General features: G+C 31.4%; 2 protein-coding genes across 3 annotated transcripts; one reads left to right on the forward strand and one right to left on the reverse strand.

The window, feature by feature from the left end:
• Positions 1-6784: 6784 nt before the first annotated feature.
• LOC126740447 (probable RNA polymerase II nuclear localization protein SLC7A6OS) lies at positions 6785-14844 on the forward strand. The gene is made up of 4 exons (XM_050446480.1): positions 6785-7125; positions 7179-7558; positions 7984-8146; positions 14442-14844. The coding sequence occupies exons 1-4, from the start codon at positions 6979-6981 to the stop codon at positions 14688-14690; spliced, it is 939 nt and encodes a 312-aa protein (XP_050302437.1). The 5' UTR covers positions 6785-6978; the 3' UTR covers positions 14691-14844.
• Positions 14845-14971: 127 nt separating this feature from the next.
• On the reverse strand, positions 14972-26377 carry LOC126740444 (signal transducing adapter molecule 1). 2 transcript variants are annotated; one of them, XM_050446470.1, is made up of 10 exons: positions 26126-26375; positions 24219-24379; positions 23923-24162; positions 23758-23866; positions 23518-23703; positions 23343-23459; positions 23115-23288; positions 22858-23063; positions 17786-18114; positions 14972-15562 (listed from the first exon to the last, which is right to left on the reverse strand). In XM_050446470.1, the coding sequence occupies exons 1-10, from the start codon at positions 26172-26174 to the stop codon at positions 15424-15426; spliced, it is 1710 nt and encodes a 569-aa protein (XP_050302427.1). In that variant the 5' UTR covers positions 26175-26375; the 3' UTR covers positions 14972-15423. The 2 variants fall into 2 exon arrangements, with proteins under 2 accessions (XP_050302427.1, XP_050302426.1); XM_050446469.1 differs by having other exon boundaries at positions 23518-23866; positions 26126-26377.
• Positions 26378-27090: the final 713 nt, after the last annotated feature.

Raw genomic sequence — 27090 nt, forward strand, 5'->3', positions numbered from 1 at the left:
TTTAGAAATGATGATAAAACTTGTTCGTATACCAGGTGGCGCATCGAAAACATAACAGAGCCAATTACGGGCAGTCCATTAATTTTTTTAAAAAACGCTCGGACATGTCGATTTTATTTTCGAGGGGGACACTTAATAATCACAAAATCACTTTCCCACCTACAACCCCCTAAGCGGGGGTGGCACTACCCCTAAAATCTTAAACGGGAAGGGTGGTCGAGTGATACCTCATTGGAAAGGTCTTTTAGTTTACTTTACAAGGGTACTTGGTTTGATGAAATTTAAGTAAGTACTTTTTAAAATGTTCGCATTTAAACCTTAAAAGTTTTCAATATTTTTACTTTATCATAGATCACTAAAGGTACTTTTAAGAAAAACAGGCAGGCAGCAGGACAAAGCAGTAGAACAAAACCATCAAGTATTATTAAATTATGAGACAAAAAATGAGATAGCTCTATCATATTACAGAATATTTTGACTTTAAGTCTAGTCATTCAAAAAATTATCGCAAAAATAGCTTAAGTGTTAGCTTATAATAAATGTTCAAAATGGCCACCTCCATTCTCCATACAATAAGAAAGATTTTGCTCAAAGCATTGTCGCACGTTCTGCAATACTTCAGGCGTGATTTGAAGATACTCATTTACAATTCTGCCTTGTAAATCTTCTAACGAAGTGGGTTCAGTCTTATAAACTTTGCTTTTTAAGTAACCCCAAAAAAAAAAGTCTAGAGGTGATAAATCCGGCGATCATAGAGGCCATTCAATAGCACCACTTCTTCCAATCCATCGTCCTGGAAAAGTCCGATCCAAATATTCTCGCACGAATAATATATAATGTGGTGGGGGATGATTATATTTTTTTAATTTTGATTTTTTTTAGTGTCAGATACAAACGGAAGTTGTATTTTTATTTTTTTGGACAAAAATTGCAAAAAAAGGATATTTTTTTTTTATTTTTTAAATATTTATTAATAGGAGAACGTCAAAGTGAAAAAACTGAAAATAAATTAGTCTATTGGTGAAGGCAGTAGAAAAATACATGGGGTGAGAAATTGAGGGTAGGGGAACGTGGAATAAGAATTTTTTTTATATTTATAAAATGTTGTTATTTTAAAACGATTTTTAAAGGAAAAATTTTGTATGTATACTAAGAATTTTGTATTTTTTAGAATTTGAAATTGTTAGAAATAATGGCGAAGGCATCAGACAAATTTTTAAATAAACATCGGCAATTCCATAATTTTCAGGTCATAAAGGCAGAGTAATTCTGTTATTTTTTATATTAGAATTCTTAGTACCAATGGTGAAAGCACTAGATAAATATATAAATTGCAATAACCTAGAGTAATAAAATTATTTTACGCTACTTTTAAAGAAAGAGATTTGCCCTAGAATTGATGATTGAATGTATTTATGAACTATACAGAGAGGAGAAATAATTTCATAGTGATCGTCAAAGACTCATAAAACTCAGATTGGTTTATATGCCCAAAAGGGGGTAAAAAGTCCACTTTTTCACTTTCTACCGCATCTCACCTCTCAGGAACATTTTGGATCATTATGAAATTGCACTTTTCTTACGTATTTATGAACTATACAGACGGAAGATATAATTTCATAGTGATCGTCAAAGACTCATGGAACTCAGATTGGTTTATATGCCCAAAAGGGGGTAAAAAGTCCACTTTTTCACTTTCTACCGCATCTCACCTCTCAGAAACATTCTGGGTCATTATGAAATTGCACCTTTATTACGTATTTATGAACTTTACAAACGGGAGAAATAATTTTATAGTGATCGTCAAAGACTCATAAGACTCAGAATGGTTCATATGCCCAAAAGAGGGTATAAAGTCCACTTTTTCACTTTCTACCGCATTTCACCTCTCAGGAACATTCTGGATCATTATGAAACTGCACTTTTCTTGCGTATTTATGAACTTTACAAACGGGAAAAATAATTTTATAGTGATCGCCAAAGACCCATGAGACTCAGCTTGGTTTAAATGCCCAAAAGGGGGTAAAAAATCCACTTTTTCACTTTCTACCGCATCTCACCTCTCAGGAACATTCTGGATCATTATGAAATTGCACTTTTCTTACATATTTATGATCTTTACAAACGGGAGAAATAATTTCATAGTGATCGTCAAAGACTCATAAGACTCAGAATGGTTTATATGCCCAAAAGGGGGTAAAAAGTCCTCTTTTTCACTTTCTACCGCATCTCACCTCTCAGGAACATTCTGGATCCTGATGAAATTGCAAGAAAACCCTGGTATAGTAAAACTAAAATTTCTAGAATTAATGGTGAAGGCACCAGACAAATTTAAAAAAAGAAACAGTAATTCCTAAATCCCTAAGATATCGGCTAGTATTAAAACGTGGATTAAAAAAAACTGAAAATCTCCTATTATCTTAAATTTTTGTTCTAAAAGCCGAATATTTTTAAAGATTCTTTTTAATGTTACGGGAGCATCCAGTAAGAAAACATTTAAATCTAAAACTTATTTGGTACATATATAAGGCATAATGTTAGTTTCAATGATTAAGTTTACGAGAGTCTTTTAAAATTCAAGGGAATTTCTATGATACAGGGCGCCACTATTGTCACCAAAAGTTCCGGGATCAATTTTTTAATTCGTTAGTTAGAAAATCAGCAGACAGACAGACAATGAGTCGAGGAAAATCATATTAATCAAGTCACTTAACGATACATAATTCATAAGCCTTATATGCTAAACGCGCTAAATGGTAATGCTTGCATATAACTCTGGCTGTCACCCCACTTTTTCAAAACTTTTCGAAACGTCCGAATTTCAATTAAAACTATTTGTTTTTGGATCCCTCTGAATAATACAATCGGGGACTCTATCGGAAAAGTTTCATGACAAATCTACTCTATTATTATTGTAATTTATGGAAAAAGTTTTTATTGGCTAAAAGGTTTCTGTACAGTTGCTAAATATTCCGGTGTTATTACCTATACCTGCCTCGTCACATACACCCTCTAAAGGCCTTTTGTTTTCCGAAGGGTCTCTCAATTTGTCATTTTAAAACAAACAGATAGTGCGAACAAGATTTTTCAGAAAGATACACCCTGACACATATTTTTCTTATGTAAAAAGCACGTGTAAAACACGTAGATCCTGAGCCGGCGATAAAACGACGAGAGTTTTTCGAAAATAGATTTTATGTAAAACGTGGGAAAACCTTGTTATTACTTCTATTAAAAATACGGCTACTGCATTGTCACTTCAGGTAAAAAAAGCAACAAGAAGATAATTATCTATACACGTAGATTCCTAAAAACAATAAGAATTCAACCCCCGTTTGGTTGGCACGTGCACCCCTTTACCTGGAACGGTTTAATGTGTCGCGTTTTTTATGACACCATGTATATCAAGAATTATGCTTCCTTCATTTATAAAATACGACCAACGCACTAATCAGGTTTTCTTTCCAGGATGATTAATATCACCCCCTTCCTGTCCCATATAAAGAAAAAATCAATAAATAATAAAACGTTCTTATGAAGTCATCTATCTTGCACTGTACAATTGATACGTCAACAAGACTGTTTCCTGAAGGGGGAAAAAAGACCGAAACAGGAAGTTAAACGATCATAGGCCATTGTATAAAAGTTAATGGTCTATATTAACTGTTTTTTGATAGTTTTTTTAAATGGTAAATGTCTCGTAGACCAGTACAGGGCGTTAGATAAGTTTGTCGCCAAATTTCAAGTGACTAATAGAGCACACATATTTTTTAATTAAGGTGGTTTAAAAATAAGTTTTTTTCAGTAATTAGCCTTAGAATATGAGTAAATATTTTCATTTGTATGGTTAACACCATTTGTCATGCATATCTCAAGTGCTGATACAATTAATTAAAATTCCAGGATGTGGCTTAAGCGATGTTTTTTAGTGCCAAATAAACCGGCGTTTTTGCAGCCTAGTCCAGTAAACTAGAGCATATAAAATTAAACACAATATTTAATTTTAAATGCCTACAAGAAATTCATAATGCGGCCCTGTCTAATGACCCTCTCTCCGGGTTGTCACAGTGATAAGTGACAGTTAACCCATTAATTATCTGTCAATTGTCACCTGATCGACTCGCAGAATGCGACAGGGTCGGACGGATAAGGCTTTTGGCAGTAAAATATTTTTCTATAAATTCCAGATTTTTTAAATAATTTTCAGCTGAATAATTTTTTCGTATTTAATTACTTGCACTTCCAGGCTTCTGGAGTCATTTTTTTTATTAACAACGTTTTTGGAATAATTTCGATTCTTTACCTAGCACTATTTTTTATTTTGTTATTAATTTTTTATTTTCAGCATTTAAAATCAATTATTTATTCTTCCAGGGGCTTGGAATAATTTCGACTTTTCTGTTGGAAATTTAGTTTTTTTAAATTAATATATTCCTTCGTCCAAAAGACAGGTAATTAATATTCCAGGTTTTTGGAATAATTAAAAAAAAATCTATACCAGCTTAACTAGTTTTCGATTTAGGGTTCAAAAGTGCTTTTCCTGTTATTCTAAGATATTCAAATAACTTTTTAATTTTTTTTCTCTAACAGCTAAATTCATTTTTATTGTTTTTCTAATTAATTCTTTATTCCAAGTGGCTGAAGACTTACTTTTATTGGCACGAGTTCTTGAACTAATTTTAATTTTTTCTTATAGCAGCTTAATTAAATGTAATTTTTTTCTTAATTAATTTCTGATTCCAAGTGATAATTATAAGGAATAATTTTCCTGCTCATAGGCAACCCGCTATACCAGTCGCAATAAATGCTACGGAACTATAGGCTAAAAATTAAATAAAACCAGGATTTAATAAGAAAAATTTAGACTGCGTTATAGACTCGAGTGTCTTATATATTCATAAAGACTATATTATATATAAAAGTTGAATAATTTCTACAAAAAGAATATTAGTGTGGTTTGGATCAGTGACCACTGCCAGTTGTCATTAATCATCTGTCAATTGTCACCTGATCGACGACTGTGACAAACGTTTGTAGGCAACCAGCTAGGCTAGCCCGATTTAATATAAGATCAAAAGAAGTTATAACATAGTATAGGTAAATACAACCAAACTTAATCATCATATATTAAAGGTATTTACTCGATTAGTAAATAAGTATTTTTTAAATATAATTAAATACGGTTTATATAAATATAAATGACAATTGATAATATTATATTCAGATTTAACTAGGCAAGTGCCCACATTTGATTTAATCTCATTATTCTCAATTAATTTTTCTTTGAAAAAAATTAAGATACGAGAAGTTATGATACGAATAATTAATAATTCCAGGATGTGGCTTAAACGATGATTTTTAGAGCAAAATAATTGGCGATTTTACACACAACATGCCTACAAAAAATGCGGCCCTGTCTAATGGCCCCATCTCCGGGTTGTCACAGTGACAACTGACAGTTAACCCATTAATTACCTGTCAATTGTCACCTGATGTCACCGACGAGTGTGACAGAGTCGGACCAAGATTTTTGTAACTCCCGGTTTGTAGGCAACCAGCTAGGCTCATTTATTATAAGATTGCAAGAAAATTATAACGTAGTATAAGTAAATACCTACTACAAAACTTCATAAAATCACCGTTTAACATTAATGCTATTTACTCATTATTATAATTACATACGGTATACGGTTTGTATAATTTCGTCTCATTTCAGTTCAATTTGGAAAAAAAGAAGGAAATTTTTAATAAAAATTGGAGTTGAAGTCAGTTCTTGTATATATTGACAAGTGACAAATGTCATTACTCATTTAACCAACATAGTAGGGATGTGTTTAAGGTAGGAATGGGTAAATGGCGCGTCCTTAAAGAAATATTTTCCAACTAATTAAAATTTCCGGTTCTTTATCGACTATCTCATACAAATAAATATCAATCAAAACTAATTGTCACCTCCCCGTTTTCGTGCCCCTATTTCGACAAAAACTTTGTTTACGTTTATTACGACGACCGTTATGCAAATCTCCGGGAGGATTTTACGACTCCGGACGACGTTCGCGCGTTCTCCACGCTTCCGTCTTTTTTTTACGGATCCGGTCAATCGGAAACAATCGAAGTCGCCGGCCACGTGACCGGATCATTAGTAGGAGGGGGCGTGCGACCAGGGCGCGCGTTTTGTTATCGTTTTGTTTTTTTAATAGGGGGGTGGGGCGCGAGTAAGGGATCTTTTTTGACATGTATGGACGCCCTGTCATTATCAGCGTGACTTGTGGAATAGTCTATAATAAATGACTTACGGGTAATAATGACAATGGTGTGTTAAAGTCACTCTCTAACAATTTAAAATGATTCAGTGGATTTTATTAAGTGTACACTGTAAAAGAGGCATGATTGACGAATTTCTAATCTCAAATGCCATTAATTTCTTTAAAATTATTTTACAAGTTACAAATTATAAATATAACAAGTTATTATTTAATTGGTCTCGTAAATGTTAAATATTGTAATACCTCTTGGAGAGCTATTTATTCTTGATATATCGGTGACTCTGCTAGCTAAACTATAAACTATAAATCAATGTAAGTCTATAGATGGCGCCCCTAAACATTTCTTGATATTATGGTGACGGTGCCATATCGATTTAGTAATTCCTGGTTGTAATTAATTAATCCTATGTAAGTGACTAGGGAATTATTGGAACTTATATAAGGTCTAGCAGTAATAAATCCTATATTTGGACCTTTAAGCTAGCGCAGAAGTAGTTTTACATAAGGGAAATTTTAATAATGTTACTGCTAGGCTTTAAATTTTTTATTTAAGATCATTCACTGACAGCTGTCACTCCGCCATTTTGTAAGAAACAGTTGAAAGGACGTACATATACGTAAACAAAGACGCTTTTTTTTACTTCTTGGGTCTTCCTCTAATTTCCCATTTAATTTAGAACATTTCAAGCATTTTATTAAAAAAAAACTTTAAATGGCAGCAGTAGTTCGTATAAAACGTCGTTTAGACGAAGACCCGCAAGAAACGTTAGTTTTAAATTGTAAAAAGCGTCGGACAAACGGTTCACAATCCCAAGAAGATCTCAGTACAGTGCTCACGCTCGCAGGAACATCCCAAAAGGTGAGTTTTATTAACTAAATTAATCCCCATAAAACTATATGTAAATATCTTAGAATGAAAACATTGAGACTCTGCTTAAAAAACACAAAATTCCCGAGTCCAAAGAGCTGAGAGATCAGTATAAGAAGCACACAGTGGATATGTCGACTAAGCTTCGCCTTGAGGCGAAAGAAGCCTCCAAAAACAACAGATATAAAGTGGTAAACTGCTTCAGAAAGACTTTAAACAGCACAGAGGAACCTGAAAATGCTTCAGCTACAACCAGCACTTCCGAGATCACAGTTTTAGACATCGAAACTGATCATAACTGTAATGAGGCCACAATGGAGAACCGCGAGAGCAGCACAGAGCCTCAAGAGTCTAATTATGTATATGATTTTTACTATACAACCTCAGACGACTTTGGGGAGGCAGATATAGATCAATATGTTAGGTTGGTATATAATTTTAATGTGGTTGCCCTACAATATTATTGAATATTCTTTTGATATTCTTCTCTTGCATTTATAAGATAAATTAGTTTTTTTGGAACATTTTAATATGATTTTATACTATGTGTAAATTTGTCAGGTTTCCTTAGATTTAAAGTTCTTAAATTAAAATTGTTTTATTGTCGGAAATAATGTTAATGTACCTGCATGTTATATTTATATGTGTGTGATTAAGTGGACTTTTACAGAGTTTCTATAAGATTGTTTTAAACTTTAAGAATGCATTTCTTGGACTTCATTGAAATAAAGCTGAATAAAATTGACATTTTTGTTTTTAAGTATTTAAAACCGATTTAGTGTTAAAAAAAAAATTGGTAAGTTATCACTTGAATCATAAAAGCCACCATTTTTAATTTTCTTCTTTTAGCATCCGGCCCTTAAATGATCCACTCTTCTTTGGATCTGTAAGGGATAATGGATTAAATGGAGAAGACTCGGAAGATGAAAGTGAAGATTCTAATGCAGAAAACTATTTTACCAATGATTACCCCGATGAAGATGACCTGCAAAGCATCAATGAAGATGATATGGTAAGTATAATTTTAATTTTTTTTAAATTTACAATCTATAGAAAAAAAAATAGTTTTACTAATTGATCAGCAAACTTTTTACTGTAGATGTGTAAACGTTAGTTATATTATAAGTTAAATTAGTAGTATTAGAATACCACTTGGTGCTATTTCCTAGTTATATGTCATTGTAGTGTATTTTGTCCCTATTTAGTAAGTATATGTTATTAATATAAATCATAATAATAATAATCATCTTTATTCAAGTATAAGTATATACATCAACAGTGAAAAGGCAAGAGTGCAGTTGAACATTAATTTGTTCAACTGCATTCAACCACACTGTAAGAAGTAGGTATGCACTCCTTCAATAAAATAGGAAAAAGATCCCAAAACTAACAAATTAAAACAAGTAGTAACTTTAACCCTTTCAAGGCATATTTTTAAATTTTGAAGCTATTTCATTTAAAGCCGAAAAAAATGAAGTGATAAGATCTCAAAAGCATTAAAAATAACCCAGATAATTTTTCCATTTGGAGGAAAAGGCATTATACTAGAAGTCGGAAATAATAGTCAGTGACGTCAGTCAGTTCGGAAACGAGAAAACAGGATTAAACTTAAACCGGAAAACCGGCTTAAACTTAATGTTTAACTTAATGTATTAATGTTTAAGTAACTGTTTTAAAATAATAACCTATAACCTACCTGAAAATTAAAGTGGGTATATCTTCATAATGGATAATTTAGGGATACAATTCTTGTACCTAGTACTGCCAACTATAGTTAACCTAGCACTGCAACTCATAGAGAAATATAATAAAAGGCCTTTATTTTAGATAAATATAATAAACAAACCTTTTATTATAGTTCTCTATGCTGCAACTTATGACCTACCTGAGAATTAAAGTGTGTATACCTGCGTAACGGATATTTTAGGGATACAACCCTTTTAGCTAGTACTGCAGACTATAGGTACCTGACCTACCTGAAAGAGTTTTAGGGTTTGCGACGCTGATTATTTACTAAAAATTCTACCCGTAATTAGAATAATAGGAAAGTAATAAATAGGTTCTCGAACTTGCAATGCCTTTATTTTAACATTTAACACGACGTTTCGTCTGGTAGTATCCCCAACCGTTATGAAGTGTAAACTGTATCTATTAATTTATGTAAACTAAATCTATTTATTACTACTCTACCAATGTCTACCACCTTCAAAAACAGAATAATAGGAATTATATATATAATAGGAATTTATAAATATAGTAAAGGTACTAAGCCCATATGTGAAATTCAAATCATTTTATCTTTTAAAACTAGCAATTCTTTGTATGAAATAAGCTGAAGATAGGAAGTACATATTTACCTCTTTATTACTATCACATTATAATAGGCATTATAAATAATAACTAAAGAGAAATTGTTGCCGCCACTGAATTTATTTCCCTCTTCCCTTGCTTCACTCGGCGCGCCCTAAAGCTGAAAATACGTCACTGACTATTATTTCCGTCTCCTAGTATAGTAGGTGGTATCACCATATGATACCACCAAGCACTAAAATTATACAATGCAGATATGTCTGAAACATATATTTAATTAAGATAATGTCATAAAAAGGAGTTTAAACTAAAAACATACAACGTATTTGCTATGATATTTTTCAAAGCAATTTTTTTTGTCAGTGAGACACAAACCGACATTGCAAGTACTGCACGACCATCGTGTACGGTGTTGTTCCGCTTTTGTGCTGCAAAATGCACACAATTTTCTCGAAGACTAATGTTTTGGCATATGAGCAGCTTGGTCTGTGCGCTTTTCCAGAGGAATGTTTACTTTGAATTTGTTAGAGGGCATCTCAGTACCAACCCACTTGCTACACAAACGAAAACTTTTCAAATCTAAGGATTTTTCCTTATTCTACACCTTTAATAGAATAGTATAATAACCCTACCTGGGTCCAATACGGATTCTTATGAAGGACATTGTCAGTCAGTTGATATTCTCAGGCAACAATTTTCAAACTCTGACTTTATTATTTTTGGTGATTTTAATGTTCCGGATGCTCTTTGGGAAAATGATGAGTTTGGAACTGTTGTTAGATGCCCACCTAACTCAAGTGGATTAATACTTGGGGAGTTTTATTCTTACCTTAACTTTTCTCAAAGGAATTTTGTGCCAAATGATAGAAATACCTTTCTTGATCTCACTTTTACAAATAGGAATGATCTAGTTGTGAGTGAAGCTGATGACTGTGTTTTTGATAAATCTGTCTATCATAAGCCTTATCGTTTTGAATTAACTTTTAATAATGGTAAAGAAAAAAGTTTCAATTTTGTGCAGTTCTTCTATGACTTTAGAAATGCAAATTATTTGGGTGTTAATAGTTATTTGTGTGGAGTTGATTGGGACCATGTTTTAAATGTAATTAATATTGATGATGCGGTTTTAGAGTTCTATCATATATTGAATACGGCTATAGCTTTATTTGTGCCTCTTAAGAGATTCAAAACCTCGTCTTTTCCCAGTTGGTTTTCAGGGGAGTTAAAGTACTTGATCCAGCAAAAGAAAATTTCACATAAAAAATATCAGTCTAGTCATACTGTTGCAGACTACGAAGTCTTTTCAGATCTTAGAGCTAGGTGCAAAACTTGTTACCAGAACTTTATTTCAAATTTGGACCAGTTACTTTATACAAACCCCAAAAGTTTTTGGTATAAGTTTAATAACAGGAGAGCAACGAATAGGCTTCCTGATTTGATGACCTATAATGATGGGGAGTTTGCAGGTTGTGAACAAATTGCAGAGGGGTTTGCCAGGTTTTTTTTCTACTGTCTATAATAGAGATAATAATGTCTTACCTTCTCGGCAGGCTGGTGTAAACATGACTATTCCAAATCCTAAATTATCTATTGGATTAATTTTTGATAAGATCTTTCGATTACCCCTTAAACTTAGTGCTGGCCCTGATGGTATACCCAATTATTTTTTGAGAATATGTGTATGTGCCCTCTCTTATCCCCTCTTTATTTTATTCAGTAGGTCTTTAGACTTGACAGTTTTTCCATCCCAGTGGAAACCCAGTTTTATTACGCCTATATTTAAATGTGGTGCTGCTAATGAAATGATCAATTGCAGGAGTGTGTGTGTACAGTCTGCCATCCCAAAACTTCTAGACAGTCTTATTAATTTTTATTGCAAAGAACTTCTGTTAAGTGAACAGCATGGCTTCAGTCGTGGCAAGTCTGCTATATATTACAAACTTGTTGCTGTATCAGGGTGTTCTGTTAAATGCTTTGGAGAGGGGTGAAGAAGTGGATGTAATATATACAGACTTTTCCAAGGCATTTGACAGTGTCAACCATAGCTTATTACTAGAAAAATTGAGACTTTTTGGTTTTTCAGATTGTTTGGTGGCCTGGTTTGCAAGTTTTCTTTCTGACAGATTTCAGCAGGTACAAATTGGGGATGCTAGGTCGCATCTTATCAGTGTGACCTCTGGGGTTCCACAGGGTGGTCATTGTTCTCCCCTGTTGTTCAATATTTTCATTAATGATATTTTGGTTTGCTTTAAAAATAGTAATTTTTTGTTATTTGCCGATGATTTAAAGTTTTATAGGGTGATCAGGTCAGAACAAGACATGGTTCTCTTGCAAGATGATCTGAATAGATTGTGTGAATACATTAGTTTCTACAAAAGAAACAAACGGGTAACTTCCTCCTATACTATTGATAATGTTAATCTTAGGTACACTGAAGTAGTAAAGGACCTTGCTATCTTTTTTGATGAACAATTGAATTTTAATACCCATGTAAATACTATTATAACTAAAGCATCTAAGGTCCTTAGTTTTGTCCTGCGCAATTGTAAGGATCTGTCGGTTGAAACTTGCAAAAGGTTGTACATATCACTTGTTGTCTCTTTGTTGGAGTATGGATCAATAATTTGGTCTCCTCTGTACATGAATAATTGTATGGCACTGGAGAGGGTTCAAAATAAATTTCTACGATTCTGCCTTTATAAACTTCGCATTCCAGTTCCTAATGACCATTGTTATGATGAAGCAATGAACTTGCTGAATATGCGGAGTTTACTTAAGAGACGCACTGAGAATGATTTGGTGTTTATTTATAAACTTGTGAATGGCCTTGTGATTTGTCCCGAACTACTTAATAGGATTTCATTTAATATTCCGCACCGTAATCTGGTAAATCGATTGTTTTCTTTGCCTTATCATCGTACCAACTATGCTATGCACTCGCCGGTCGAAAGGACCTTGAGGCTGGTAAACTCTACTGGAATTGAAGTTTTGGGAATTGCATTTTAGGAGTCTTATTAAGAGTTTGTAGGATTTTGTTTTTTGAATTAATTTTGCTCCATGATTAATAATTTGAAATACATTTGATCATTGTCATTGATAATAATATATTTTGTTTTTTCTTAGCTAATTTTGCATTGTTAATTGTTCTGATTTTGAGAGAATATTGTTACTACTTGTAAAACGGTTTAATTATCCTTGGTATTAAGATTAAGTCTGATAATTATTGTTTATTAGTGGTTAGGTAGTATAGCTTTTATTTCTTTTTTAGAAATATATATATTTTTTGTAATGGGATTGATCCCGTGTTTTATAAATAAATAAAAGTATAGAATATATGCATTGACTATGGTGACATCAACAAAATGCCTCATAATTCTGTGCCACCATTTTCGACTTTTTCTATTCAGTTCATAGGTTGATTTTAGCATATCAGCTTTATCAACATATCCCATATTTGCATTGTAGTCCTTTATAATGATAGGGTATGCAATCGTTTCTCTCTCTCCATCCTTTTTCTTTCCTTCAACGGTCTCTATTATTCCCGGTATGTGAAAATTACTTGCCATTGCAATTACTCTTTTAGTTGGAAATCCAACAAAAAGGCATGGATGGCCCGAGAAATCGTGTCTTGAGTGGTTACTGAAATTCGACCGGAAAATGGGAATCCAAAAAAAGCACGTTCTCTTATTTTTAGACAATGCATGCTCTCATCCTCGTGATCTGAAAATGAAAAATGTGAAAATTATATTTTTACCGCCAAACACTTCAGTTTGTCAGCCCTTGTATCAACTTTAAATTTTATTATAGGCATTTGATTTTAAAACATATTTTAACAAAAATTGACGATGTCCAAACCTTATCTGAGCTTACAAAGTCTATTAATGTGTTAGAAGCTTTGTATTTTATAAAAACAGCAGGGGATAAAGTAAATTCCTCTAAAATTAAGAACAGGCAAAGCTGGATTCAGAAAAAATGGATGTAGCTCAGAATTTGCTGAGCAAAATTATTGCGATGCTGAAGAGGATCTGCCCTTAGCGACAATTGCTCAGTTACTGCGACAAGCCACACATTTAGGAGTAGCAGACCCCCAGAAAGTAGATCATTTGCTGACCTGAGAAAATAACATAACAACAGAAGAAAATGTCATTGACAACTTTTCGAATTTGGATGTAGAAAGCCCAGGCCAACTTAAATATGGTAGTCCAAACGACTCAGAAGAAGAAGTGGAACTGATGGACTCACTAAGAGGTTCAAAAACTATAAATTCATATGGGGAAGCTCTAAATCATATTTCTATATTGAAAAAATTTGCTAAAGATGATTTCACTGCATTTCGACATTTAAAAAATTTAGAAAGTTATTACGAAAATTGTCTTCTTCAGCAAAAGATGGTGAAATTTCGTCAGACAAACTTTTTAACCTTTTTTCAAAAAGCTAAAGAATAATGTTGTTGTTTTTTTTAAATTCTCGTACCATGTATTGAAGCACTTATGTTTTTGTATGCGTATACATACATATAGAGACATGTATAGCATAAATACATACTTTAAAAATGTGGCGAGTTTCTGTTTCATTTTCCTCATGATTATATACCTCGTTATTTATACTCTATACTCACATAATCTCTTTTAAACGGACACCTTTCATAAGCGGACAAAACGGAACCGTGAGTGTCCGCTTATGGGAGCTTTCGCACTGTATTCATTTACGTTAATGTTAATATCACCCATATAAACTTCGATGTTCTTGGATGCTTTTTCTTCAAAATAGGTACTTGAATCATCATAAAAAATATCTAATATAGGTGGAGGATTGTATACAGCTGTTATTCCGTATGTGTCGGCCATTACTGTTAATTTTATAAAAATAATAATCCCATCATTTCTATCCTTATCACAAGTATTATAGCCTAGAAGTTGATAAAGGTCCCCTTGTATTTGGATACATTCTCCCAAGAAAGTTAGTTATTAAAAGTTACCCTTTTTGTCCCATAACAGATCGAAGCAGTAAACAACCTAAAAATCGAAGAGGATCTTCTTTCGAGTGACTCGGGTGAGGAGCAGTTAGTTTACAGTCGTGAAGAGGAAGAATTCCAAGATCGAGAGTGTGAGGTGGACAGAGAGGACGAACTGAGATACGGGAAACTATATGCCAAATTTAAAGCTAAAAATAAAAACGTGCAGACTAGCAGTTTGGCCAAGGATTTTTATTACGGAGACATCGATGAGGATGAATATTATTATTAATTATTTTGTTGTATTTGTGTTTATTCTAACTTGTTATGACTTTAAGTAAGGTGAAATTTCTTTTTTAGTGTAGAATGTAAGTTTAATGTGCAAATACAAGATTACTGTACTAAGTACCCTTTTAAATTAAAAAAATTTGTTCTTTTAATAAAAAGTGTTTTTTTTTTTTTTAATTTATTTATTATCAAAACGACAGAAGAGAATTAGTGTTAATAAACTTAGTGCAACATGACATAATGGGACGAAAAAAAGGACACTGCATCTCAATAATAGACCAAATGTAACAAACGCATTTTCATAAATATAACTTTTATTTCAGTAATAATATTTATACAGAACAAAAAAAAAAAGAACTAATTTTAATAAATATACACTTTGTATCCTCCTACATTTATTTATTTATTTATATGGGATAGTATTAATTAAATAGCAAAAAAATAACACGTTTCTTTTTTCTCCGCAACTAAATAATTCCGAGCGTTACTTTTTGGTGCCATAGTCTTTATTTTACATTCCAAAAAAGCCTTAAACGTCCACAATGGTCATAATATTAACCACTAAAAATCACATTTTTTCACACAAAATAAAATGTAAAACTTTTCCGATAAATAATAATAATCATAAATTGCAACAATGGACTTTAGCTCTATAAAATATATACACCTCTCTCTCAGTGCCTTTTCAATGTATTTTAATAAATCTTTCTTTTCTTAATATTTTCATGCGTTTTTTTTTAATGCATAATATGCGTGCTGGAATTGACGAAATGGGGGGGCTGGTTAGGGCCGCCCTGTATACTGGTTTGAGACATGGGTCCCCCGTTGGGAAATACCGCTGACGTTGGTGGTTGTGGCATGTTGAATGAAGGAAGGCTGAAAAAACAAATCAAAAGTCAAAAAGTACTTTAGATAAGATGTCACAAGTCAATAGACAGTTTTCGAAAGCATTAAAGTGTCACCGGTAACCACCAATATTGACATGCATGACATTTGAAGTGTCATTCATCGTATATCATAGCGAACCACAGGCGCATTAATGTTGTTTACCTTATTGTCAAATAATAATTCATAATTCAAGTTTCTTTAAGTCTCTTTTTGTCTGAAACGTGACCAACCCAAATCTAAATTCCAGGATCTTGACAAAATTCAAGAGAAGTAGGGTCAGATTTAATGATGAACACGACCAAATACTTCAACCACCAAATAATTATTACTTTATTCTTGCAGTAAATGCTCTTTTAAAAAACAAAACGAAAAGTATTTTACAATTTTTGTGAAAAAAGTAACGGGAAAAAAATTATTAGAATTTTATGATTATTGGCCAAAACTAGATGGAAAAGTTAGTCGATTTAAAAAAAATATATTGGAATACATTTAGCTTTGAAAAGTAATTAAAAATGTCTAATGAGAAAATTCTCTTAGCAAAGCCTTAAAAAAATATGATTTCCATAAGAATACATGCATTGCAGTAATCGAAAGGGGTAACACACCCATGATTTTTCTTGAAAAATCACTTTTATTTTTTTTATGCAAAATCTGTGAGTGTGAGAGTAAAATGGTTCAGATAAAACTTGTTGAAAATAATTAGGACCGTCGCTATAAAAATAATTTTAAATATATTTTCAATACAATGGGAGAAAATCTAGAAATTCGTTTAATCAAGAAACGGCATTTTTCCTCGTAATGTATTAGAAATTTATTTATTTTTATTATTTTAAAAGATGCTCTCTTGAAAAACAAAATGAAAAGTATTTTACATTTTTTTCTAAAAACAAACCAAAAAGAAGTTATTGGCGTTTTTTGTTTCTTTTTGCCAATATCGGCTGTAAAATTTAAAAATCTTGAAAAGTTGACGAATCTCCTAACAAAATTATTTGCTATGCGTTAAGTTTAAAGAGGCTATCAAAAAAGTTTTATGACAAGACTTTCTATTTCCTAAAAAAAATAAAGAATTATAATTGCCATAACAATTCATGCATTGCAAAAATCGAACCCATGATTTTTCTTGAAAAAATCACTTTTAATTTTTTATATAAAATCTATCAGTGTGCGAGAAAAATCTCTTAAATAAAACTTATTCAGAATAATAAGGACTGTTCTTATAAAAATAAATTTTGATTATATTTTCTATGCAGTGGGAGAAAATCGGGAAAAAGTCCTAAACCCAATTTTATTGTAATATATTGGAAATATAATTATTTTTGCAATCGATGCTCTCTTTAAAAATAAAACGAATACTATTCTATTTTTTTCGAAAAAATTGACATGAAAAAAATTATCCGAATTTTATGATTACTTATTGGCGTTGTTCGATTAAAAAAAAAATTGTTGCTTTTTATTTAGCTTAAAACGCTAATCAAAAAAGTCTAATGACGACATTTTCTATTCTTAATAGCAAAGCCATGAAAAAGTATGATTGCCATAAAAATACATGCATTGCAACAATCGCAAGGCATCCGAAAAAACCCACGATTTTTCTTAAACAATTTTTCAAAAATAATTTATATTATTTTAAGAGGAATAAAGGAACATGTAAATTACATTCTAAAAAAATATTGAGAGGAGAGAAAAGGACAATTAAAGGACACATTAAAAACAAATTTCTAAGTTGGTAATATTTTTTCTGTAATTTTGATATTAATAAATTTCAGTAAGCAAATGCACTCATATCTATTATTACAACAAAAAAATGTGAGTTTCGCTACTCTATCACCCCTTAAAATCATACTAACTAGGTGGAATATAGGTTCCAACTCTGTGATATCGAAATTTTTTTATATAAATGTTATAACTCTTAAAGAAAAACTACTTAGTGTGGAATTAAATTAATTTTATAATCCGCTGTTGTAGTCCTTATTAATATACTCAATCTTAATTTATATTGGTATGTATCTTCTTAGTACTGCCTTTATTGACCTGTAACTTTTCCCTAGTCTTATTTTTGTTGTTTCTTTTTTATTAGGTTTGTTTGGTTGATTTGGTCTCTCATTGTAATTACATTATTAATGCGTTTTGATTGGAGTTTAAATAAATATACTAATTAAAGGATCCTAAGCTAATAATGCCATAACAAAATAAAAAGAAAAAAATCCTTACCCTTGCTGAAACCTCATCATGTTCTCCTGATCGACCATAGGGGGAAATCCTGGGGGGCCATGCTGATTGGGCGGCTGATTAAGTCCGCCCGGTTGACTGGGCGGTTGCGGCATCCCACTTTGCACCTGAGGGGCGTGCATGCCGCCCATTTGCGGACTAGCGGGCGGCATCATTTGCTGGGGCGGCATTCCGTGCATAGGAAAGGGCGGCGGTCCTGCCATCTGAGGATGGTAAATCAGGCGATCTTGCCCGCTTTGCGGTAGATTTGGCATCATTTGATAATTCATCGGGTGGTTGTTGGGCATGCCCGGTGGAACGGGACCATTATACTGAAATAATGATCGTTGTCCTTAATATATCTAAGCGAGGTGATTTAACCGCTTAACTAATCAAATTAAAAATACAAAACCTGTTAAAAAAATTCATTTTTGTTTATGGTTTAAAATAAATTTTTGAAAAATGTACATGGGGTTGAAGATAATGTTTAAAAAAATATATATTTTTTTTTTAAATTCTCAAAATGCCCATATCTCAAAAATTAGACCAAATACAATTTTGAAAATTTGCATACGCATTCTCTGAAGAATTCCATTAGACACCTATTTCAGCGTTTTTTAAAAAATTTACATGGGGTTGAGAAAAAAAATAAAGTTTAAAAAAAAATATTTTTTTTTTCTAAAAATTCCACAAAATGCCCATAACTCAAAAATTAGACCAAATTCAATTTTGAAAATTTGCATACACATTCTCTGAATAATTTCATTAGACACCTATTTCAGCGTTTTTTGAAAAATGTACATGGGGTTCAGAAAAAAAATAATGTTTCAAAAAAAATAATTTTTTTTCTAAAAATTCCACAAAATGCCCATAACTTAAATATTAGACCAAATACAATTTTGAAAATTTCCATACACATTCTCTGAATAATTTCATTAGACACCTATTTCAGCGTTTTATGAAAAATGTACATGGTGTTGAGAAAAAAAATAATGTTTCAAAAAAAATAATTTTTTTTCTAAAAACTCCATAAAATGCCCATAACTCAACCATTAGACCAAATACAATTTTGAAAATTTGCATACACATTCTCTGAATAATTTCATTAGACACCTATTTCAGCGTTTTATGAAAAATGTACATGGGGTTGAGAAAAAAGATAATGTTTCAAAAAAAAATATTTTTTTTTCTAAAAATTCCATGAAATGCCCATAACTCAAAAATTAGACCAAATTCAATTTTGAAAATTTGCATACACATTCTCTGAATAATTTCATTAGACACCTATTTAAGCGTTTTTTTGAAAAATGTACATGGGGTTGAGAAAAAAAATAATGTTTCAAAAAAAATAATTTTTTTTCTAAAAATTCCACAAAATGCCCATAACTCAAATATTAGACCAAATACAATTTTAAAAATTTGCATACACATTCTCTGAATAATTTCATTAGACACCTATTTCAGCGTTTTATGAAAAATGTACATGGGGTTGAGAAAAAAGATAATGTTTCAAAAAAAAATATTTTTTTTTCTAAAAATTCCACAAAATGCCCATAACTCAAAAATTAGACCAAATACAATTTTGAAAATTTGCATACACATTCTCTGAATAATTTCATTAGACACCTATTTCAGCGTTTTTTGAAAAATGTACATGGTGTTGAGAAAAAAAATAATGTTTCAAAAAAAATAATTTTTTTTTAAAAATTCTACAAAATGCCCATAACTCAAATATTAGACCAAATACAATTTTGAAAATTTGCATACACATTCTCTGAATAATTTCATTAGACACCTATTTCAGCGTTTTTTGAAAAATGTACATGGGGTTGAGAAAAAAAATAACGTTTCAAAAAAAATATTTTTTTTTTAAAAATTCCACAAAATGCCCATAACTCAAATATTAGACCAAATACAATTTTAAAAATTTGCATACACATTCTCTGAATAATTTCATTAGACACCTATTTCAGCGTTTTTTTGAAAAATGTACATGGTGTTGAGAAAAAAAATAATGTTTCAAAAAAAATAATTTTTTTTCTAAAAACTCCATAAAATGCCCATAACTCAACTATTAGACCAAATACAATTTTGAAAATTTGCATACACATTCTCTGAATAATTTCATTAGACACCTATTTCAGCGTTTTTTGAAAAATGTACATGGTGTTGAGAAAAAAAATAATGTTTCAAAAAAAATAATTTTTTTTTAAAAATTCTACAAAATGCCCATAACTCAAATATTAGACCAAATACAATTTTGAAAATTTGCATACACATTCTCTGAATAATTTCATTAGACACCTATTTCAGCGTTTTTTGAAAAATGTACATGGGGTTGAGAAAAAAAAAAAGTTTCAAAAAGAATAATTTTTTTTTCTAAAAATTCCACAAAATGCCCATAACTCAAATATTAGACCAAATACAATTTTAAAAATTTGCATACACATTCTCTGAATAATTTCATTAGACACCTATTTCAGCGTTTTTTGAAAAATGTACATGGGGTTCAGAAAAAAAATAATGTTTCAAAAAAAATAATTTTTTTTCTAAAAATTCCACAAAATGCCCATAACTTAAATATTAGACCAAATACAATTTTGAAAATTTCCATACACATTCTCTGAATAATTTCATTAGACACCTATTTCAGCGTTTTATGAAAAATGTACATGGTGTTGAGAAAAAAAATAATGTTTTAAAAAAAATAATTTTTTTTCTAAAAACTCCATAAAATGCCCATAACTCAACTATTAGACCAAATACAATTTTGAAAATTTGCATACACATTCTCTGAATAATTTCATTAGACACCTATTTCAGCGTTTTATGAAAAATGTACATGGTGTTGAGAAAAAAAATAATGTTTCAAAAAAAATATTTTTTTTTCTAAAAACTCCATAAAATGCCCATAACTCAACTATTAGACCAAATACAATTTTGAAAATTTGCATACACATTCTCTGAATAATTTCATTAGACACCTATTTCAGCGTTTTATGAAAAATGTACATGGTGTTGAGAAAAAAAATAATGTTTCAAAAAAAATATTTTTTTTTCTAAAAACTCCATAAAATGCCCATAACTCAACTATTAGACCAAATACAATTTTGAAAATTTGCATACACATTCTCTGAATAATTTCATTAGACACCTATTTCAGCGTTTTTTGAAAAATGTACATGGGGTTCAGAAAAAAAATAATGTTTCAAAAAAAATAATTTTTTTTCTAAAAATTCCACAAAATGCCCATAACTTAAATATTAGACCAAATACAATTTTGAAAATTTCCATACACATTCTCTGAATAATTTCATTAGACACCTATTTCAGCGTTTTATGAAAAATGTACATGGTGTTGAGAAAAAAAATAATGTTTCAAAAAAAATAATTTTTTTTCTAAAAACTCCATAAAATGCCCATAACTCAACCATTAGACCAAATACAATTTTGAAAATTTGCATACACATTCTCTGAATAATTTCATTAGACACCTATTTCAGCGTTTTATGAAAAATGTACATGGGGTTGAGAAAAAAGATAATGTTTCAAAAAAAAATATTTTTTTTTCTAAAAATTCCATGAAATGCCCATAACTCAAAAATTAGACCAAATTCAATTTTGAAAATTTGCATACACATTCTCTGAATAATTTCATTAGACACCTATTTAAGCGTTTTTTTGAAAAATGTACATGGGGTTGAGAAAAAAAATAATGTTTCAAAAAAAATAATTTTTTTTCTAAAAATTCCACAAAATGCCCATAACTCAAATATTAGACCAAATACAATTTTAAAAATTTGCATACACATTCTCTGAATAATTTCATTAGACACCTATTTCAGCGTTTTATGAAAAATGTACATGGGGTTGAGAAAAAAGATAATGTTTCAAAAAAAAATATTTTTTTTTCTAAAAATTCCATGAAATGCCCATAACTCAAAAATTAGACCAAATTCAATTTTGAAAATTTGCATACACATTCTCTGAATAATTTCATTAGACACCTATTTCAGCGTTTTTTGAAAAATGTACATGGGGTTGAGAAAAAAAATAATGTTTCAAAAAGAATAATTTTTTTTCTGAAAATTCCACAAAATGCCCATAACTCAAAAATTAGACCAAATTCAATTTTGAAAATTTGCATACACATTCTCTGAATAATTTCATTAGACACCTATTTCAGCGTTTTATGAAAAATGTACATGGGGTTGAGAAAAAAGATAATGTTTCAAAAAAAAATATTTTTTTTTCTAAAAATTCCATGAAATGCCCATAACTCAAAAATTAGACCAAATTCAATTTTGAAAATTTGCATACACATTCTCTGAATAATTTCATTAGACACCTATTTAAGCGTTTTTTTGAAAAATGTACATGGGGTTGAGAAAAAAAATAATGTTTCAAAAAAAATAATTTTTTTTTTTTTAAATTCCACAAAATGCCCATAACTCAAAAATTAGACCAAATACAATTTTGAAAATTTGCATACACATTCTCTGAATAATTTCATTAGACACCTATTTCAGCGTTTTTTGAAAAATGTACATGGGGTTGAGAAAAAAAATAATGTTTAAAAAAACGCAACAAATAGACATGCATTTATGAGACTTTGACTAAAGAGTTTAATTTTTCTCCTTGTTTCTTCACTGAACTGTGTGAGATCCTTATGTGGGTCAGTTGGTTCACAAATATTAACCAGTGTGCAGAAACACTTAAGTCTAGACAAAAGATTTAAAGACTCTAATATAAGAATATTGATTATCCTAACATTCTTCGTCATCGCCCCTTTGCCATTAACAGATTAAATTCTCGTAATTCCAGAATGCTTTACTTAACATATCCATGTACAAACCTTTACAAAAACTCAACCCATATATAAACTGATATAGATATTGACTCGACTAGCCTCAATCAATTTAGCAGACTCATCACGAATAAACTTAAATCAACATAACATCCTGTTTTTTAACATCCATCCACGAGTGCCTAATGGCAAAAGGCTGGATCGGATCGATGATCCAAATTACTTTATATTTAGTAAGGTAGTAAAATTCAAGTTTTTAGACACTTACCATTCCACTAGAGTTTGGGGGAGCATATCCATAATTCGGCTGATATCCGTCCTTTCCTAATGTCGGCATTTGTGGTTCTCGCATTAAAGTATGATAAAGTCCTAAAGCCTCCACTAGGTCGGCACTCAACTGAGTTAATTGGGCGTGTTTCCTATCCACCCGTTCCAATTCCGCGTCTATTAAAGGCCCCATAGCGTTCACTTCTCCTAAAATGGCAAATATAAATATAAATTAGACACTCATCTTAAGTGACCCACTTTCTAAGCTTAGTAACTCGTCAGTGTCAGTTTCTGGATTAGTCGGATCCGCTTCATGCAGTAAGTGTAGCAACCGATCGATTTTACCCTCATTTATTTCAATTTCTTCGGGTTCCTTTTCCACCACCTTGACTTCCTCTTTGAACTGGACCATTTTTTTGGCCTTTTCAAACACTGAAAATCGAAAAGTTCCAGGACAACTTGCTAAAATGTTACTTTAATACTCACGAAACTTTTCCGGTTCAACAGATAGATCTGCGGTGACAAAATTGGCCGGGAACAAACCTTCTCCTCTTTGGTTGCTACCCTTCCACCAGTTTGGATCTGAATCATCCAAAACCATGACTGGAACACGGAATATTAACATTGTTACTTAATACAAACAAAACATTAATATTCTCACTTAGTTCCCCAGAAGCGAAAGTGAGCTCGTTATCTTCTGCAGCCTCAAAATCGTATAAAGCCCTAACTTTTCTCGGCTCTTTAACGGGGGCGGTGATGGCCCCAGTGAGGGCCGACATATTGTTGACAGAGGGATAAAGGGATGACGAAGGTGCAGTAGTAGAAGCTGCAGTTGTCTTTGGTGAACCTAAATTAGTATGTTTTACAATTAAGTCACTTTTAAAACCGCTTAATAATTTACCGGAAGTTTCTTTTAATGACAATTCAATGGCTTTCAGAATCTGCTCTTCCTCCTCCTGAGATTCTACTACATTCGGATCATTAGATTTCGGTGTTGCTTTCTTAGCTGACTAAAATATTTATGCATGTTATAAGTCAATCTGTACTTAATATAACATGAACTTACTGTATCTGAGGAGGTAAAATCATATGTGGACCTAAGTTTATGATATAATGAGGGTATAAGACTGAGCTGGCTGTCATTTTTAAACTCGTTCTCAGCCCACCTTTTTAATGACTCCCTAAGTTTTTTGGCTACTTGCGGATGGGCCTTAACCATCAACTTGTGAAAGTCCGTCTCAAATTCCCGCGAAGCGACTTCCATGTGGAATGACCTGCCCGAATTCTTAACACAAGCATCTAGGAGCTAACAAGGATATACTTAGTAAGTTTATTAGGTTAAATGATTGGCAAAAGGCTTACAGTAACTGCTTTTAGTCCCACATGGGGATCAGAGTTGTACAGACGCTTCGTAATGGCTCGCAGCCATGCTTTAGCATCATCACTTGATTTGCCTGCTTTATCACAGATATTCATTATCATATCCCACTTTTCTTCTACAAGTTTATCACTGGTGGCACTCTCTGTATGCATAAAATATGTTTTAGCAAGAATATTGTATTAAATTTTAATTGACAAATGATCCTCTAAGTTGTACAATGGGAATACTTGAAGATTTGAAATTTTAATTATTTATTTACCACTTAAAAGTCTAAGTAATCAGACAATTAATCCCATGGGAAGAGAATAGGGAATACAGTAAGCCCTTGTTTAGAAACCAAGGCATTTGAACTCTATATGGATTAATTGTTCTCGAAACTGCTACAATGATCCATAAATATTGACATAGGTTTCAGTCTAACTATGTCACTCATATGACTAGCAATGCCTCAAAATTGCAGTTACCCATACCCCAGATCTGCAATCATGGATTAGTAATTACAGGAAGTACAATGTTTCCCTAAAAAAGCATTATACCTTGTGCGAATACAGTTAATATACTGAGGGCACCATATACAAAATCCATATTCAAGGTGAGGACAAGCTGCAGTAGAGAAACTTGATTGAATGATCACTTTTTTTATTATATAGATTTTAACAGTAGTCCTAATATGAGAACAAAAAACTCACTGTTAATAAAACCACCTACAAGTCTGTGCAGATCCAGTTGGATTTTGTACAGACTTGATATCTGAAATTAATTAGATTGAACATTACTTAGTCTGACAATCTGCAATCAACTTTCCAGTCATTTAAAAAAACGATGAAACTGGATTAAATCTCATGGGGTGGGATTGATAATAGTAGTACATTTGTGCTTATGGTAGATTTTATTAAAAAATGCCAAAAGTAGGTACTTAATTTCACCATAAATTCTTCCTATAAAATGCCCAAAGACTATGGAATAAAATACCTAATATTTGTATAATAAAACATTATTATTTAATAATATTCAGAGGAAAAGTATAATATTAAAGTATTATACTCAAAAGCACACAATTTCATAAAAAATCTATACAATAGCCTAAAATTTATGCAAAGTCCTCTTTTAGTAAAGCCTGAAAATTTCCATTGTTTCAACAGAAATAACTAATTTTACATAAAACTCGTAAAAAATTAATGTGTTGTTTGAAATTGCCCACAAATGCTAAATTGTAATAATAAATGTTTTTATTTTTGTATTTTTAGATTAAGTAGAGTAGCTCATTGTACACTTGGATATGCTCAGGTGTACTATGCCTGTATATTATTTATTAACTATTACTAGCATTACTATTATTATATATCTCAATGATATCTTCATTGTCTGCAGTATTACGAAACTTAATGACCAAAATGTGAATGAAAGAAATGTAATGGTGAAAATGGGCGGAAAGTTCAAAAAATCATATTATCTGGCTGACATAAAAAAGTATATTATTGTAGGGTCTTCTTTGTTTCAACATATTTCTGCAATATCACTGTGCTCCTATCTTCATTATAATTCTCACTAAAGATAACAAGAAATGTCAAGATATTGGGACAAGTTTCTGTTTGCTTATCAAAATTCTCTTTTGAGGGCTGATAGTTATTTTATTAAACAAATATTGCTGAATTTGGTACAAATCTATGCCACCCAGGCTTAAATATAACAAAGCTATTTAAAAATTAGGATGATACAGTCTCTAAAGAGGACCAGCGAATACTCCCTTGTATAGCTATGAAAGGTAAAACTGCCTTTGGATAATTATGCTTAAACGATTATTAAAACCATTGTAATAAAACAATGAAAAACATTATTATATAGGACCACAGGACGGTTTATAATTAAATAAACAAAAATGACTCACCGACTTCTTCAGTTATAGAACCATCAGTTGTGTTTCCAAACAGCCCCATATTCTGCCGTGTTGGCGGATTCTCGAAACTAGTATGTCAAATAAAAGAAGTTTCAAACTTCGTTTTTGGCTTATTCAAATACGTTGTGAATCATTATTTGGAAGAATAATGGGTATGAGGTATTTTATCAATAAATATTTTATTTTTTTTAGATAAAAATGACAATGATTTTTTTTGACGTAGGATTTTGACAGGAACTTGACAACGTTTGACACCACGGTAAATTTGACAAATGACAGGTGAATTACCAGGGTTGCTTGACTTTAGATCGGGCGAATCAACCTTTGATGGCTTTCTCTTGAATACAGGCAACCCGTTTGACAGAATTTTGAATTTTTTAGAAAAGCGCAAATATCATTCCAAGTATTTTTACACTGGTTCAATAAATGGAAAGTATCATTATTATTTCTACTGGGAATCATTGCACAACCCCATAATAACCTATAATAATTTTATTATTAATATCTCATTGGAGTAATAAAATAGTTATTTATGTAACAAGTGTGTAAAATGATACTTTTTTTAAGAATGGACAATTCCTATGAATAGAAAAAGGGGATTTTCCACACGTGTAACATGCAAAATTTTTTCTACTACCGAAGAAAACATTAAAAAAATGAAAAATACCAAATTACTTTACGAATTAGTGCGTAGAAATTAAACGTCAACAAAATTTGTTACAAATTATAAAATGAATGTTAAATAAACGTCAAGTTAATTTTACGCACTGGTGTGCCTAAAAAGTGAATCTTTATAAGCCCTGGACAGTATGTAAAATGACTATTTTACGCACGGCAGTAGAAAAATTATTATTATAAATAATTATATGCGGTATATAAGAAAAATTTGACTTTTTTAACGGCGGGTTTTGCCCGCCTCAAAATTTTGCATGCCTATTTTTACACAAACCGTTTAA

Source organism: Anthonomus grandis, chromosome 9, assembly GCF_022605725.1.
Source record: "Anthonomus grandis grandis chromosome 9, icAntGran1.3, whole genome shotgun sequence".
NCBI lineage: Eukaryota > Metazoa > Arthropoda > Insecta > Coleoptera > Curculionidae > Anthonomus > Anthonomus grandis.